Below are 18,276 nucleotides of genomic sequence, written 5' to 3' on the forward strand. Positions count from 1 at the left end.
TTCCTTGGCCCATACCCAGTATTCAATGTGGACCACCTTCGACCATACTTTCCACTATTGTTGGACACATCATACATTGTTGAGAAACTGACATCAACAAAGCTCAACCCAAATTACATTGAATAGGTCATGACTGATCATATCATGGACACAAAAATTAAGAACACTCGCCAACAGAGGATCCAACTATATCAGGTTGTCAAAGCTGACCAATTCCTGCACCAAGGAAAGTGGCTCACTAGGGACCAAGTTCAATAGAAGTTTCCCCATCTCATGGAGGCACTCAATGCAATGGGGACCATTACTTACTAAGGGGGGAGGATTGATCCGAGTGGATATTGGTGGCCACCTTCCTATTCCACTTAGATCTCTAACATTGTTTCCTTTTAGTTTCCTAATTTGTAGAATAGTTTCTTATTTCAATGGTTTTCTATTTTTGGCAGTTTATCAGGTCTTGAACTTCCAGAGTCGTTTTTAGGCCCTTAATGATGTTTCCTTGAGAAACAAGAAAATGGGAGGCCAACAATGTTTCTATTTGCAGTCAGATAGATATTTATAATGACGTATCACGTGTGCCAAATGAAGATCGTATGCCCAAAGTTACGACCTTGGGAAGTTGACATTCCAACTAACCCCAGCGGGGCCCACAAGATTTTGGCACTTCATCTCCTAGGTTTAGGTTTCTGGATGTTTAAGTTTTTCCATTGTTTCTTGATGATAAAAAGGCCTTCGAGCCTCATTTTAACATAATTCAGAAGACATGTAATCCTCACATCTCTCCTCAGAGATAAGCTACTATTGCTCGAGCTAGCTTGTTTCTTTTCCACATGTAAACAAATTTCAACAGTTGTTATTTATTATTTGTAGTTATGTTCCAATGTATCTCTATGTTTTTTGTTTAAATTTGTATTTCATTTTGTTCCTTCATAAATCAGGATCAACAAGCCTACCTCCTATAGGTCATATCTTATTCTTCTTAGTTTCACTTAACTAGTTCAATTCACCCTACTATACCAACCCTAGAACTTAGCACAGGTCATTTTCACACTCTCTGTGAATGACTTATTGAAAATTCCTTATCACTTTTGAGGCATCCTCCTTTTTAAATGAGACATGTCTTTTGCTTGCAAGCCCCTTCAATTCTTAAGGTGGATCTATGTGCCCACTTTCCCAACTTAGTTATGCCCGCATGACTTATCCACTATTATTCACATCCTAGGTATCATATCACAAGTGCCACATGTATTCAATCATCCAAAGGTGTGCCCATACTTAAGTGTGCCTAGATATGCACTCATCTAGGCACACCAATGAAGTGTACTTGACAAGGTACATCTAAGTGCACCTAGCCAATGTGCATCCATTAAAGTGCACATGGCTAATGTGCATCCTAGTTGTGCCCAATAAGTATGACTAGTTGACATGCGATCAACCTAGTAAACCCATTCGAGTGTGTCCAAGTCATATCCACTTTTTCCATAATTCTTAGTGCATGCTTACAAATGAGGTCATCTATGATGAGCTTCTTTACCTTCCCTCGTTGAGTTCCCTCCCAACATTCTCTTGGTGTGTTCAACTAATGTGAGTTACAAAGGTATGCATTGTGCCCAATTTTAACAAGGGAACCCAAAATCTTTATGGTGCACCTTGCCATTATGCAAGGGTTCCTAAAACCAATTGTTTTAGCCATCAACCTTCTATCATGTACATTTGTGCTAGTTAATTCCCATCAAGATGGTCATGAGATGAAGGAGCTTGAAGCCCTTTAGGCTTAGGGCCTTAACTACACTTTGTATTTTGTTTTAGGTGTATGATTCAGTTTTTTTTTGTAGTGGGGATTAATTTAGATATTGAATTTTAAATTTTTTCTTTCAAAAAATCACAAGTTCTATTCATATCTTGAATTAGATATTGAATTTTAAATTTTTTCTTTCAAAAAATCACAAGTTCTATTCATATCTTGAATTGAAATTACAGTTTTCATGTGCATTATATGTTGACGAGAAGAATGAACTTTTTATTATCCCTTTGGAAAATTATCATTTTCAAAATACTAATCCCAAAAGCAAGACTCTTAAGATTAGACTATGCATAATTCCAATTAAAATCATATGATATATATATATATATATATATATATATATACAAAATAAACTATAATACATACAAAAATAGAGATGGATCAATTTCCTAAAAATGCATTCATATTATAAAAGATGATGATTATTCTTAGAACCCTATATGAACAGGGACAAATAAAAGGACATATAAATGGAAAAATTATTGAAGAAGTGATGGTGATTCCACCTCTAGATTCCTCTAAAATAAAAATCCTTTTTGCAACCTAGCACACTTCCTTTGAAAAGGCATCTACCTTTTTTTTTTTGACCCTCAATAAATATGAGTGAAAGAAATTGCTCCAAAATAACTTGCTACTATTTTCAATTGATTACCAGTAGGCTTGAGATATACATTAGCTAATTGAAGAGGGCCTTTTATCCAATTGATAGCTTAATTGGGATCTCTAAATATCTATATTTTCTTAAACCAAATTTCTTGAGCACACTTTAGGAGCCATAAATTAAGCATGATTATTCGATCTCCCCCTAATCTAGCTTTGAACTTTTCAATGTGTTCATTTGGTAACTACAAACTACTGTCAACAATGTTTATCTTATAGAGGTACTTTTCTAGTAACATAAAAGAATCCCCATACTTGGTATTTGTTATCTCTATATGCCATGTCATATTATAACTCCTTGTAATGGAAAGCCTATTATTCACTAAAACAAATGATCTAACCTATTATGAAAATTAGAATGAAGGGATGAATTTCTCTTAAAAAATATTGGAATTTCTTGCTAACCAAATACCCCAAATTATAAGATAAAGCAAATCCCTAACTTTCCTTCACGCTTTTTTTACTATTTCCAATTTTTCATTCAAGCTTCCATAGAATCACCACTCCAGATATTTTTAAAACAAGGTAATTGGTCAATATTTTATAGATTCACTGAGTACAATGGACTCCAGACATTTTTAAAACAAGGTAATTGGTCAATATTTTATAGATTCACTGAGTACAATGGCTTTTTATAAGCAAGAAATTTATTGTTTACTCATCCCTTCTACATAATGTGCACATCACTAGTCCATGTATATTCCTCTTTTGTGTAGTACCTCCTAAGTGAAGGCCAAGTTATTATTAATGGCTATCCATATGAATGCATTTTTCTTTTCTTGAGCCTTTACTTCTAGATAACCACCACTTAAATTTTTGTACATGAAAAGAAGTCGCTGCTTTGTACCCCAAACATGTAGTAGAATCACCCAAATATTTGTTGATGGGCTATGAAAATGTATCATCATCATCCTGAGTCTGCATGACTTTGATATAAATTATCCATATATCGTTTCCATAGATCAACATTCTCCCCTTCCAAATCCAAAGTTTGAGCATTTTCGCGTGCTTACTGCCATAAACAAGTTGTACTAGGATGTGTGTTAGGCCTTCCTAAAAAAATAAGGTTGGAGCGAAAAGGAGGTCACATAAAGATCAAATACCATTGTGAATAAATCAAATATATGTACCCATATCAAGATGAGTTGAAAATATTAGTATTTCATGAAGTTCATGATGGTTCATATTTAGGACACCCAAAATATCAAAAGAGATATTTAAGTATGAAACTTGTTTATCACTGGATAGGATTAAGAGTAAATATTGTGGCACATGTCGCCAGGTGTCTTGAATGTTAGTTAAAAAAATAACATCAACATTTAACATGTAAGTTGAATCCTTTAAATATACCTACTTGGAAGTTCGAATCAATCACGATGAATTTTACTTCTAGATTGTGAAAGACTTTGAAGACCAATAATTATATCTTAGTAGTAGTTTACCATTTAACCAAGGTAGTGGATTTCATTGTAGTTAATACTACTCATCGAACATGTGATATAACCAAAATATCTATCTGAGAAGATGTAATATTACATGTTGTATTGTTGACGGTTTTGGACCCGTCAACATGTCAGGGTATCTCCCCAGTAAGAAGTCCCAATTAGACCTCATACAATTTAGTATAGGAGTCCTAGCAGTGGGTCGTACAGTAATGCCTTAACCGCAGTTTCACACAGAGGTAAGTACGATGTCCCTGTTGGTAGCAAGGGTGTGACATATGCAATAAGTCAAGGAAGGTGCATGAGAGGTTCTAACACATAGAGGGTGAGGTGAGTGCTCCCCTTGGAAACCTCTGATAGAACAAAGTTAATAAGGTAAAACATGAGAAAAGATGCATCACAACATGGAAGGCAAGTTAGCTAGCAATCCAAAGTGATGGTTAAACCAACAACACATTTCAGAAAGATTCATACATACATATACAGAAATAGCTACACATGCATGCGTAAGCAAACATATACATATATCATTTAGAGTACTCAAGATAGCTGAAATACAATACAACATATGCATGAAACGTGTTGGCTTTGTTATATTAAGAAGTGTAAGTTCCAGTCATACAATACATCCATGTCCAACCACTAGTTCCGACAGCAGAACGTTACAGCCACAACCGCCTACTCTTCTAAAGAGATATACTAGCTCTGCGATGTGGACAAGCCAAGGCTCATTACAATACTGTCCAATATTTCTCTAAGATACTCCTATTGGAAGCTTGGCTGACCAAAATCATATACAATGAGTGATGAGGGATTATTTATAGCAAAGGTTGGGGTGAACCTTGACATCCCCCTTTGTGATAGTTTATCTACCCTCATGACTCTTCATCTACTCTATGACTGTTACATCCAACTATCGAGACTTGAACTTCCACTTGACAAGACGTACCCATGTGAGACAAAATGGCTTGAGCAAGCCATGCAAGACGTCACTAACACTCAGACCGTTGTGGTGAGACCAACTCTTTGACATCCTTGTGATGGTCGATGGTGGCGAACTGATGCCAAGCTTGGTCATCCGCGATGGTGTCCATGTGCTCAATTGTGACATCCTGTTTAAGTGAACTCTTGCCTCCATTGCATCTTGGTACACTAATATGGCACCTCCGTCCAACTCATCTGATAGCATGCGAATGGTCATCTTGGGTGCGATCAGACCGGCAACATGTTGCTACATAGTGTCTACGCTGATCTCCAAGCATGTGTTGGTGGTCATGCACATCAACTTGTCAAAATGCATGTTCATCTCCAATTGGACTTGCTTCTTGTCTTCTCCTCGGTGAGTGTGCTAAATAGGTGGGGATCACATGCATGCGCACAATGACATGCATGCTACTGATTTCCATTTCATGCGATCAACAACAGTGCTCACCTTGTCTGCTTCGTGGCAGCTGCTGGGATGGATCTATAACTTGTAAGGGCCCAGTTTCATCCGTATGTTCATGTTGCACCCCCTGTTGTACCTATTCCTGTTGCAACTCATTCTCTCGTCTATGCAACTCCTATTCTTCCCTGAGTTGTTGCTTCAACACATGCAACTCCTTCTTTGTTTCGTTCTCTGCCTTTGCGCGATCTTCATGTCGCACTCTAACCTCATAGCCTCAGTCTCCAAAGTTGTTTTCATCATGAGTGGATCTGCTTGAGCTTGCTACTTTGTTCTGCCTCTGTGTTTTCAACAACCTTCCTCTTGCATTCATTACGTGCAGGTGTGTTGCCTTCTATTGCTGTTGATGGTGCTGCTTGTTGTAATGTTGCTTCCATATTAGCTTGATGTCCTTGTCTACGAACAAATTGATGTCTTCATAGGTAGGCGAGCTCATAGACACTTTCTTGGCTGCAAACCCCATTGGGCTCTCAACGATGTCCTTTGACTCTGCTCTCCTGAAGGCCATTGTACTTGTGTTGCTGAGAGACAGATGAATACCTGTGATTCCTAGAGACATAGCAACACTCATGGCAAGAAATTTGTCAGTCGAATATCAAAACAAACTTGAGGACTAACTTACAATATACATGTATGATTGATTGTGCAGGTTGTGCAATTTCCGTCAGGGAGGTCGGGAGACTGACTGCCAAAACTGCGCAAGGCACAGTCTGGGATGTCAGGAGGTTGACTAACTACTGGAACTACATAATGCATAGTCCAGCCTGGCCTACTAAGGAATGAAACTGTGCAATGCACAATTTCAGTCAAGAGTGACATGCAACCAACAAACTGCATTGCACAGTTTCTGGGGCCAACAGGAAACTGCCTCCAAGAATTACGTAGTGCAAGTCTGGAGGTCAGTGTTGGGCCAGACTTACATAATTTTTGGAAGGAAGGTAGAGCCTTAGCCTCCGAAAATGCAGAGTGCTAGTTGGGCAAGGCACGGTCTAGGCTAAGGCAGCCCAGACCGTCCGACAGGCGACTGAAAACATGGGAAGTCTGGATGTATGGTGAGATGAGTGCAAACAAGAGTGAATGATCATTCATGCAAACAACAAGTGCAGGATTCGAAAAACAGGAAAGCATGCATGTGTGTGAAGTGAGTCGCCGCAACGACGATCATCCGTGAAAAACAATGTCATGCATGGGACAACAATGAGATACGAATGAAAACTGAAACGGTGCTTTCTACAAGCTAACATACATCAAAACAACAACAACAATCGCTCACTGAAATTAAACAAACAACACTCACATGAAGCGAAACACAAAAAGCTACAGAAATGCAACGCAAGACATGAAAAGCAAGCTTACCCCAAAACAGTTGAGCTGAATGTGCCAACGAATCCTAGATGCAATGTGGGATGTCAGAGCTGCAAGATCGATGTGAGGAATGAGCTCTGCAGTGTCCGTTGATGAGTTTCGATAAAATCGAGGTTGTGACACGCATGCCACAAATCTAGGAAAAGCAACACTTGGCGGGAGGTTTCTAAAATTATCCTTGCATGTAACCTCCAAACGCTAAAAATAGATCCCTGAATCAAGGGATGCCTTTGTATGATGCCTTGAGAGAAGTAGTCCATGCATGCAAATCAGTTTTTCTCGGATCTGGAGGGAATCAGTCAACCTGAAGGCACATGCAACAACCTGCTTGAGTGATGGAAAAATTTGCGCAATTCTAGGAGGGAGCTCATCTGGATTCCAAGAGGGATTGCACAATTTATGGGCTGAGCAGCTGATTGCTGCGCAAAATTGCACAATTTCTAGGCTGAGCACTCATGTTGGGGCTGATTGTGCAGTCTTTCCAGTGAAGCTTGACAGGAAAAGTTGCACAATTCTGGAGCCCAACATGCTGCTAGTCAGGATTGTGCAATTTCTAGAGGGAAGGTTGGTTCCCCTCCAGAATTGTGCAATTTATTGAGGGAGTTGCTCAGCTTTCAGCTGGACCAAGTCCGGAGAAACAGCCTATGAGGGGGTGCAACAAGCTATCATGCACAGGCTAGCAATCTGCTAGAAAACCACTGAAGCTCATGTACTTGACAGTGCAAGACATGTTGTTGAGGATGGTCGGTAGGGAGGCTCCAAAACGAAGTTAAGGAAAATTTTTGGAGGGTGGTTGTAGGCGCTACAACATGTACCAACAATTATTGTGTCAAATCAAAGATTTGAAATTCACTTCAAAATTCTAATAAAATTTGTTCTATGAATTTCATGCAAAGTAATGTTTGAATACATGTTACCATTCAAAATTTTATAGTTATTGGAGAAATGGTTAATGCAAGCTTAGAAGATATGCTTTGAATGTATGTAATTAATCAACCTAATGTTGGGAAGATTACTTCCATTAGTGGAATTTCCTATAACATTGGTTACTACCATTCTCTTACGAAGACTCCATTTGAATATCTATATGGACATAAATATAATTCACCAATTGTTTGGGATAATTTGGAAGAATGATTGAAATGGAAAGCATAATGTAGTATGTGCAAGAAAGTGTGAACATTGCACATGGTACACAGAAAATTATGCCAATAAGGAAATATTAGAATGAAACTTCAAAGTTGGAGAGAAAGTATTGTCTCAAGCAAAAAATGAGTTCCTTGCATTTCATTAAATGGAGGAAATTTGCACCTAGATACTGTGGTTCTTTTGAAAGTTTTGGGTAGATCAACACAATCACTTACATATTAACCTTACCATTGCACTTGATTGTTCATATTGTATTTCACATGTCCTTACATAGGAAATATGTGTATAATCCAAACCATGTTTTAGGTTTTCTTATATAGGTGAAGAATATTGTAGAATTCCATTCTAAACCCTTATTGATTATAAAAACTAAAAAGTAACATCTATGGAGCAAAGTTATTGATTAAGTCAAGATTTGTTGGCAATATTACTCAAAGGAAGACAACATACGATAATTTGAAATAGAAATTAGAGGATTTCATCCTTACTAGTTTGAAGATAATTCACTTTGAGGATGTAGCCTTTTTGAGGGGGGATGAGATATAATCACCCAATTTTACACATCTTTCCCATTTATTTATATTTCCATAGATGGTGGATATTCGTGTTAATGCATGCATCTTCATACCTTATTATGCTTGTGGACATCATAATTTATGTGGATACCATAATTACGTGTTGAGACAATGTTAAATTTCATTTGATTGTCACATGTGGTTGCTAATGCCATTTAACTGGGATATGTGTGTGCACATGCATGCATGTGTATGTGTGTGTGTGCGTGCTTGCTTGTATCAATTGACTAGGATGTATATCATTCAATCAACTTATGATTTGTTTATTATAAACTTTAATGGAATGATAATTTATATCATTTATGTGTTATCCATGGATTGAATGGTGAATTATGATGTTCCTTTATGGAACTAATCAGTATTGAGTACATATTAATGATATTGCAACCAACACTCACTTAGTTAGACCTTGGGAGTAATGCAAAAGAGAATTAATATTGTAGTAGTGATCACATCCTTAGGAAATGAATTCTGGTCAATGAAGGAAATTAGCTTGTGGTTAAGACTTTGTGAATCACGAGATTACAAAATATTGATATAAAACTATTAATTTTTCATTCATAAGTTAAATTAGGGTTAAAGGATCAAGGAGGTAGAGTTTAATATATTAGATTTTTATCATGAAATCTAAGTGTTTTTAACCCTGTCATAAGTTAAATTAGGGTTAAAGGATCGAGAAGGTAGAGTTTAATATAATATATTTCTATCATGAAACCTAAGTGTTTTTAACCCTAACCCTAATTTTTTCCTAAGCCCTTTTAGGAATGCTAATCATGCTTGAAAAGGGGTTGATAAAGGTAAGATGATATTAGAATGGGAGATAATTTTGTTCTAATTTCTTGCAAAAGGGGAAAAGAGAGACCATCTTTAAGAATTTGGGAGAATATTAGTGATTGGTTTCTCTATCTTGGGAAAGGTGAATTTTTCACCCAGTTATGTTTGAAATTAAAGTAGTTCAAAGTTTCTCAGGTATCGTTTGAGTGAGTAGAGGAGGTTTGGGTTCTACCTAGCCTAGGGAGGCTATTAAAGCCCATTATTGAACCTACCATAGTTTTTCTTGGCAGAACCCTAATCTTGGAGATATATAATAATGTTGTTAGTAGGTGTGATGAAGTTATCTCCCATACGAACCTAAGAAGAAATGTGGAGTTGTAATTGAAAGGGTTTTCCACCACACAATCATTGGATTCAGTTGATATTGTGATTAATTGTTGTTAATGTTGGGCCTAGGGAACTTGTACTGTGAATATTTAGGGAGAAATAACCTTAAATGCTCATTGAGTTGAAGCCTAGATCAAGGTAAAATATCCATTCGAAGGTGTTGCATTAGATGAGAGGAAAATTAACCCTTGGATATGAGGAGGTGAGGTTTAATATACTAAATTCCTATCATGAAATCTAAGTGTTTTTAACCCTAACCCTATTTTTACCCTAATGAACTTTTTAGGAATGCTAATCACTCTTTAAAAGGGGTTGATAAAGGTAGGAGGAGATTAGAATGGAAGATACTTTTAGTCTAATTGCTTGCAAAAGGGAAAAGAGGCATTACTTTAAAAATATGGGAGATAAAATTAGTGATCGACTTCTCTACTTTGGTAAAGGTGAATTTGATACCTAGCTATGTTTGAAATTAAAGAAGTTGAAGGTTGCTCAAGTACTATTTGATTGAGTAGAGAAGGTTGGGATTATACCTAGCCTAAGGTGGCATTTAAAGCCTAATATTGAGCTTTGCACATTAGTTGTTGGACGAATCCTATTGTTGGAGGTACTACGATACTAAAAGAAAGCGTGCTGAATTTTTTGCCCAACATAACCTTGAGAATAAAGGTGTTGGAAGCCAAAGATACTTCCACCAAAAAATTGTTGGATTCAATTGATAATTTGATCAATTGTTGTCAATGTTAAGTTGAGAAAACTTGTAGAGTGAATCTTTAGGGAAAGATGACCATGGGTACTCATTGAGTTAAAGCCTTGCTCAAGGGGAAATATCTATTGCAAGGTTTTACATTGGATGAGAGGAAAATTGACCCTTGGGTATGACTTTCCTTACAGTCGCTGTATTTGAATGATCTATTTGCACTAGTGTGTTTGGAGTTGTCAAGATGAAGAAGTACATGTACATGAATAAGTCTTTCGAATTTAATTGATTTTTAAAATGTGTTGTAATATTATGCATTATATAGTTATGCGACTGTAATTCTTTACACCAAGTAACAATCCTCCCAATAGGTTCATGTTGGGTTGAGCTGTTAAAATTTGTCATGCATCTTTGGATTAACTTGATAAAAGAATGTTAGACAATATCCTCTTTCATTCCATCCTAATATCATTAATGAATTTAACATTATGTTTTATAAATCCTACATTAGCTTATTTTTGTTATTTATGGGATATTATCATTACACTATTAATGCAATGACATATCTCAAGCTATTACTACAACGTTTTTATAGCATAAATTGATTCTTATCCTGCGTGGGACTATTTGCTCCATGTTGATATTTTTTCTCTTTTATTTTATCATTCGTGAAGATAACAGTGGGACACAAATATTTAGGTGATGTGATGAGAAGCTAATTTGGTAAAAAAACATCATTTTTTAATCAAAAAATTAATTAAAAAAAAAAGAAATGAGCAAAACTATATTATTATCCAAAGTTTGTACATGGTGAAACAATATTCTTAAAAGTTCTTTTCCAAACAAAAAAAATGAATCAATGTCATGAAAAATTCAATTGGAATTTTAAATTAATGAAAATTTTAACATTTTGAAACATATATATAGAATCCATATATATAGAGAGAGAGAGGGGGGTAAATGGAAGATTTTGTATTAATCAGCAAAAAATGGATACATAGATTTTCTAGACTACTTCCTTAGGAGCTCGTTTCTCTTTCCCCGACATCTACGGTAAAAAAACCAGACCCTTAATCCTTTATGAAATCCCCACTACAAAGGAGACCCAACGTAATTGAAAATCTTAGGCCAACGACATGAGCATTTCCCCCCATCCCACTATGTTACCAATTAGCAAACTTAACACAAAATACCCAAATGGTGGCATAGTTGACATCTTGCTAATACAAAACATTAAATGCCCATGTCGCCAATAGAGGCACTGAGCCATCATACAATGTGATGCACTCAAGCATGTAGTTATCCAAGCAGCCCCATGAGCATGCCAAAAGGCACTAGAACAAACCATAAACAAAATAATTGGCACCACAATAGATAGACACAAAGACATATGACAGGACAATCCGTAACCACATCAAAATAAGCATATGCTTGCAATAACATGAGCCAAAAGTAAACAATTAGTAATCACTAAACATCAAAATAAAAGTACGCCCTAACTCTTGCGCCAAGGACTGTAGCATAAACTTCCACACTGATAAGCCATCTTGCTTGGTCATTAATCATTGTTGGAGGAGGAGATTGTTGCAAGGACCCTCACACTAGAACCCAGAGGGTCCATCAAATCCCCACTATCTGATTCACAAGTGATATGCCCTTCCACATGCGTTAGGCAAGAATCAATCCTGTCCTAGCAGAAACGTTGGTTCCTTAGTATCTTTTTAATGTCTTCCAAGGATATGAAGACATTGTATCTCTCTACTTGCTTGTCTTTTAGGACCAGACCCAAGAGGGTCTTCATCTACCAATGCAAAGCCACGAGTTCAAGTATTTCTTCTTCATGCCCTTAGTGTGACCAAAATCGGGAACCCATGCAGACATATCTTCCATGATCTTTGAGTCTGAATGAGATTGTATTTTAATCCCTGCTTAAGTCTCCAACTTTCTAATTTCTTTCCTAGTCTTTGGTGAAGCTGCATTAAAATGCGTGGCAGCTGAATCATGAGCAAATAGTCATGCTCCTCACTAACCCTGAGGAGCACTGCCTCCTCCCCCCGTCTGCATCTCATTCTTTGCCTTAATGGCATGGATAAAGCTCCAAGGGCACACCTCAAACAACTGGTGTGAATTCCTCTCCCTGCAAAGAAACAAGAAAATAAACTAGACCCACCACTAATAGGACCAAGATTCCAACTACACAATCATCTACATAACGTAGCACACAAAACCCTAACTTGACATAAACTTTGTCAAGAGAGATAAAAGGCTCAACAAACTCTAAATAAGATTCAAACCTCAATACCATTAAACACAGAGAGAGATCCACATGCGCCCACAAGCCCCAATCACTAATTTGGCAAACCCAAACCCTAAACAACAACCACCAGAGCTTTTCCAAGCTTATTACAACCTTGACACACTAGCTTCCTAATTCCTCAATCCATACAATAAATGACTGCCTAGATTTGGATAGAAGTCAGTGACTCAAAACCAAGAACCACATGCAAAGGAATAAAACACCCCAACTCTTAACCACGGCTTGAAGCTGGAAATTCAGATTTAAAGATAAAGACTCTGAGACACCATAATAATACTCCACACTACTAAAAACAAAATGACCATAAAAACAAGGAAGCTAAATGAATCAACCTGAGACTCCACACAAGAAGATGTCGTCCCACCAACCTTCAAAACGATTAGCCGCAATACACAAACCCAGGTGCTTAGGAAACTTGGTCAATTCTTCCACCATGTTCACAAACTGTCAATTCTACCTCTTTTAGCCAAAATTCCAGACTTTAAACTCAATGTCAAGATCTTCACTAACCCATGCGAGATATAATGCAAGCACCAAGTGGTCGAGGACTTATCATCACCTCCATACAAAACCCAAACAATGGAACCAAAAACTTCCATACAAACCCAATTAATAAAGAAAGTCAATTGTAAACCTCGCATGTCAATGCATGCAATATTTTGTCGTGTTCTCATCATCTTAATTCATCTTAATTCATCTTAATTGCCCATCACGTCCAAAGATGGTTGGCGCTGCCTCCAAGGTCCCCACACCCTCCACATTAACACCCATCAAAAAAATATTATAACATTTTAAAAACATATATATTAAAAAACCATAATATTATAACATTTTCTTTTAATTTTAATTTCAACATCATATTTGATAATTTATCTTTAAATTACACTTATTACCTATATAATAATACAAGCCATCATCTCCCAATCGAGATGCGGGTCATCAGTTGGGACAGCTTGGGTACAACCATGCTTAGTACCCGAGCACTTATTACCGTCGTCCCCCACATGCTCAAGGCAGGGGGTGCGGTGTCCCTCGATATGAATGCATATTGGCGAAGTGGGCAAGGTGGCGGGATCAAAGACAAGGCTAGGTGTTGGAGTAGGCAAGGTCATTCGACGTGCAATGCAAGAGCGAAAGACTGTGGAGAAGGGTGGCCCTATAGAGCAGTGGAAGGTCGACAGAATGAGATGAATCTTGGTCGCGGACGGACGCCTGTAGAAATCGGGTATGTAATTTGGCTTTGCCTCAACATTGAATCTATGTTTTGGTTGGGGTTATGTTGGGGGGAAAGGAGGGGAAAGAGTCTGAAAATATGGGGAATAGAATGTTGTTGGTGGCAATGGGGGAGGCAACTGCTTGCCATGGCCTAGTTCTGTGTCTATACTTTCTCCCAAATGGGTAAAACCCATGACTGCGGGGGGGCAAAAGCTTACTGCGGGGTTGTGAGGTTTTGCGCCCTGTAACTAAGGTCAGGGGAAAATTGGATAGCAACACTGCAATTCAAGAGGGGCTAGGGTTTGTAGAGAGTGGCAGGGGGAAGCCGATGACAGGGGGCTGGGGTCACAACCACGACTGTAGTCTGTAAAGAAACCGCTGGGGTAGTTGGAAACCGCACAGGATTGATGGCAAGGCCAGGAATCCTGAGTGGAAAACTAGCCAGAGGGACCTGAGAGGCAAAGCCATTTATCTTTGGGCTGAGGGAGCAAGGATCTGGAACCACCACAAGCGTACTGCTAGAATCAAGGAGGGTCTGTGGGCTCAGCTTGAGACGGGGTGGGATGACCTGCATACAATCCATAGTAAGGGGGAAGGGAACAATGGTGGGCCATGGGGTAAGGGTCAAAGACCTTCCCTCTGGGATCTGCGAGCTTCGGCCCACCCCTACACACATGCAGTGAGAAATGGAGGAGAGGAAAAACATGAACAAGCAAGGTGGTGTATTACGAAAATTCTGAATTTGAATCTAACTTTTTTTGGGTGTTAACAGTGTTTTGGAAAACAGGTCATGGCCCGTGTTGTCTGAGGACGTGGGCGTGGCAAGAGAGGCCCGGCTCCCCGGACAGATAAGGGGCCGAGCATGTCGAAAACTCGCACGGGTCCAAAATCAGTAGAGAACCTCATCACTGAAGCAGCAAAGGCTTACTGTGAGGGGACGGATGTTGGCATTCGAAAATTGTTGGAAGAATGGGAAGAGGAGGTAAAGGAAGTGAGACGGAGGAAGAGATGGATAATTGGAGGACTCTTGTTCTGGATCCAGGGAACACCCATGGGAGAATCACACAGTTCAAGCAAACGTTGTACTTGTACTAGTTAATGAAGAGTCTACTAGGCAAGGCGATGGAGTAGATATCAGTGGGTATGGCGGTGACAGTTCAAGGAATGCCGAATTATAAGAAGGACATGGAGAAAATTCTCTTCCAACTGCACAAACAGGATATTAGGATGGACAGAATTGACTGCCACATCCCTTGCATTCTGGAGTTGTATGGCATGCCAGGGGCATCAGCTGAGGATCCAGCTCCCGTCGCATCTGCCTCAGAGGAACAGAAGGATTAGACTCATCCCCATGCATAATTTTGGTCTATGCGGTTAGCTTTTAATTTTTATGTTGCAAATGTCAGTTTTTACAATTATATAGTGTCTGGACATGAGATAGAGACGTATCTAGGCTGACTAGAAAGATTAAACCAACATTGTTTTTGGATGGATTACAACATTGACCAGTGGCCAAGAGACTTGGTTTCCCCTCGAGACAAGTTGAGACCTTCGAATTAATCTGTGTGATGTAAACTTATTATATAATAAAAAATAAAAAATAGAATAGATCTACCCAACTTAACCCAAAAAAAATAAAAATAATACAACCCATCATAATTATAAAAACTTGACTTTTAATAAATTGTAATACATTTCATACCCGTAACCTTATCACTAAACCAAATCTCGATACTGAAGGATCAATCCTCGGTCCAAACTCTTTAACTTTAGAACCTAACCATTAATAACCATCCTTAGAAAACGTTCCTTCAAATTTGGATACGTTTTAATGTCTTAAAGTGTGTACATCATAAAGTCATCGAATTTTTGCTTACGTTCAAAACAATGAAGTCAAGTCGTACTTTCGTTTTCTACAATAAAGTCATTGGATTTTTGGTCGGCAATGAAGTCATCATTAGATAGGTGGGTAGAACAGTGGAGCCATCATGTGATTGTTTCCATTAAATCAGCATTTATTTTCATTGAAAAGCAAAGAAATTGAACGCCACAATTAACTATGAAAAAGAGGTTGAACAGTAAAAATGATCCATTTTTAAGTCTAAATTAACAGAGTGAAGTGACAAGTAATTTTCTTTAAATGAAAACTTTCAATTATTTTTTTTCCAAAATCCAGTAACATGAAGTGACCAGTAAGAGAAAACTTTAAATTGATTTTTCCCAAAATTCCAGTAACATGGTTCTGGATATCTTGAATTAATCTTCTCCGCAATCTAATGTTTCATTGTTGATCAAAGGATGGAGGTAAAAATGTTGCAGTGAAAGTTGAAATCACAAAACAGTTTGAGGCATTTGCAGAAAGCACGCCAATTCTGCTACTCCATTGATGTGCCTATGTTTTATAGTACTAGCAAAGCAAATTTACTGGTTTCCAGCATAACATTTAAAAGTAGACCACAAATATCCATCGACTGCATCATCGAATTCCTGATGTTTTTTACTGCATCGAGGTGACAATTCCTAAATGTCTTCTGCTCTTTCTGTAACACGAATTTTATACCCTGCAGTGTCCCATGTTATCATCGAATACAACTTTTTATTAAAAGTTTCAAGAATCTCAAATTACAGCATCATTGTAATGAATGATGGGACTCTGAAAGTTCTGAAAATGCAGTCCTCATTGATGGAATGCAAAAAAAGCCATGGTCAAATTTTCATGACTATGGACAATACAAGATCAAATGTACAGGAGGAAGAAGAGGAGAAGAGCACCTTCTCCCTAAGTTCCTTTATCTAAGTGCCTTCAAGTACAAAATGGCAGAAAATACAGTTGTTATTGAAGATGTGATGCATAATGCTCCCTTCTTCCACATTTAACCCTCTGCTCTGCTTGTTCCACAAATGGATTGCATAACCTTCCCTCTCTAAATGCATAATCTTGGCACTTCTCCATTTAGCATGTCCCCTGTCACTTGGGCTTATAAAATAGCTGTAAATATGACTCCAGTCCACCGGATAAAACGCGAAAGGGGGCATTATTTTGAATTCATAACCAGTTCGATTGGCGACCCTGTTAACAACTCGAGTGACAAGGTAAGGACCATTGTGACCCCATTTGTTGCCATCAAACGTCAGGGCGAACTCCTGTATGAACTTGAATAACAGAGGATGCCGTTTATCGAACGCCAAAACCGCATTATTTAGCCGGTTCCACCGCCCAGTTTGGGAATCCCTGTTCTGCGCTCCAATGGCGTTTCTTAGGCCGGAAAAGTTTCGGAGAAGTATGACGTCCGCGTCAATATAGACACCGCCGAACTTGTAAAGAGCAGCCAGGCGTAGGATGTTGGAAAGATTCTGTGCGAAGGACACTTCCCCGGGGTCAATATCGCCGCCTTCCACCTTTCTTAGCCACTCCTCCGCCGGTGTTTTCTTGAAAAGATAGCGGAGATCTGGCGCTGCAGCCATGACACGAAACCCTCGGTTTCTAAAAGGCCGCAGAATCTCCTCTCCCGCCTCGGAGTCCATCGTGCGGGAGATGACTAGCAGGCAGCACAAAGGATTCCACTTGAAGACGCTCTCTATGGATAGCCGCTCCCGTGAGCCGAAGAATCGACCCGCGATATCCAGGTCATGAAGAAGCGCAGCTTGCAGGGCTTGAAAAAAGGCTTGACCTTTGCCGAGAACTGACGCGACATCAAATCCGAGTGGAGGACCTCGAAGCTGGCAAAGCTCTCCCGGAACCATTTAGTTCTCTCGTCCTGAGTCATGTTCAGCGGAGGCTGCTCTAAGCTTGGGACCCGCTTCACCCATTTCCTTGAGGGTTTCATCCCTGAGCTTCCATTGACGACTGTTTGAGGATCATGCCGAATCTCTTCTCGGAGCGCGTACAGGATGGCATTGGCTTCTCTGTGTCGGATTTTTGTGGAGGCGTGATTGAGGAAACTGACATTGTACCTATCGGAAATGGGATTTGCGGTAAGACGGACATGGAAGACTATAAAAGAACGGAAAATGAGTAGCAGCAGCACGAACAGTAGCAGAGAGGAAGAAACTAGCAAGGGAGGTTTCAAGAACTTCATCTTCCTTCTTCTTCATCAGGCACAGTCTGCCACAGGTTTCTGTTGATTTCAACAAAGAACGGCACCCCATTCCATTCCATTCCATCCATCGACAATTTGGGCTCCCTCACCTGTCACGGATTCATTCATATGTTGTGGAACTCTCATTCTTATCGTCATTGTCAGCGTCTTTTCCTGGGAAGTTCACATCAAAATTAAAGCCAACTACAAGCAGAAAAATCTGGGCGGCAAAGACAAAATTTGGGGCTCGGAAATCACCGGGTTGTCTTGTAAATCAGGTGCAGTTTTGAAACTTAATGAATCTGATCTCACGATTAATTAATTTTATATAATATAATATAATTTGGGACGTGTTGCAGGTGCAGTTTTGA

General features: G+C 38.8%; 1 protein-coding gene across 1 annotated transcript; it reads right to left on the minus strand.

Annotated features, from left to right (window-relative positions):
• Positions 1 to 16,116: 16,116 nt before the first annotated feature.
• Positions 16,117 to 17,576, minus strand: LOC149151204 (uncharacterized). Its single transcript, XM_089439472.1, has one exon. It carries the CDS (start codon positions 17,568 to 17,570, stop codon positions 16,620 to 16,622), a length of 951 nt encoding a protein of 316 aa, XP_089295598.1. The 5' UTR covers positions 17,571 to 17,576; the 3' UTR covers positions 16,117 to 16,619.
• Between the last annotated feature and the right edge of the window lie 700 nt (positions 17,577 to 18,276).

The sequence above is a fragment of the Pinus tabuliformis genome, chromosome 9 (genome assembly GCF_031772625.1).
Source record: "Pinus tabuliformis cultivar Carrire ecotype Pingquan chromosome 9, CPIR1, whole genome shotgun sequence".
Taxonomy (NCBI): Eukaryota; Viridiplantae; Streptophyta; class Pinopsida; order Pinales; family Pinaceae; genus Pinus; species Pinus tabuliformis.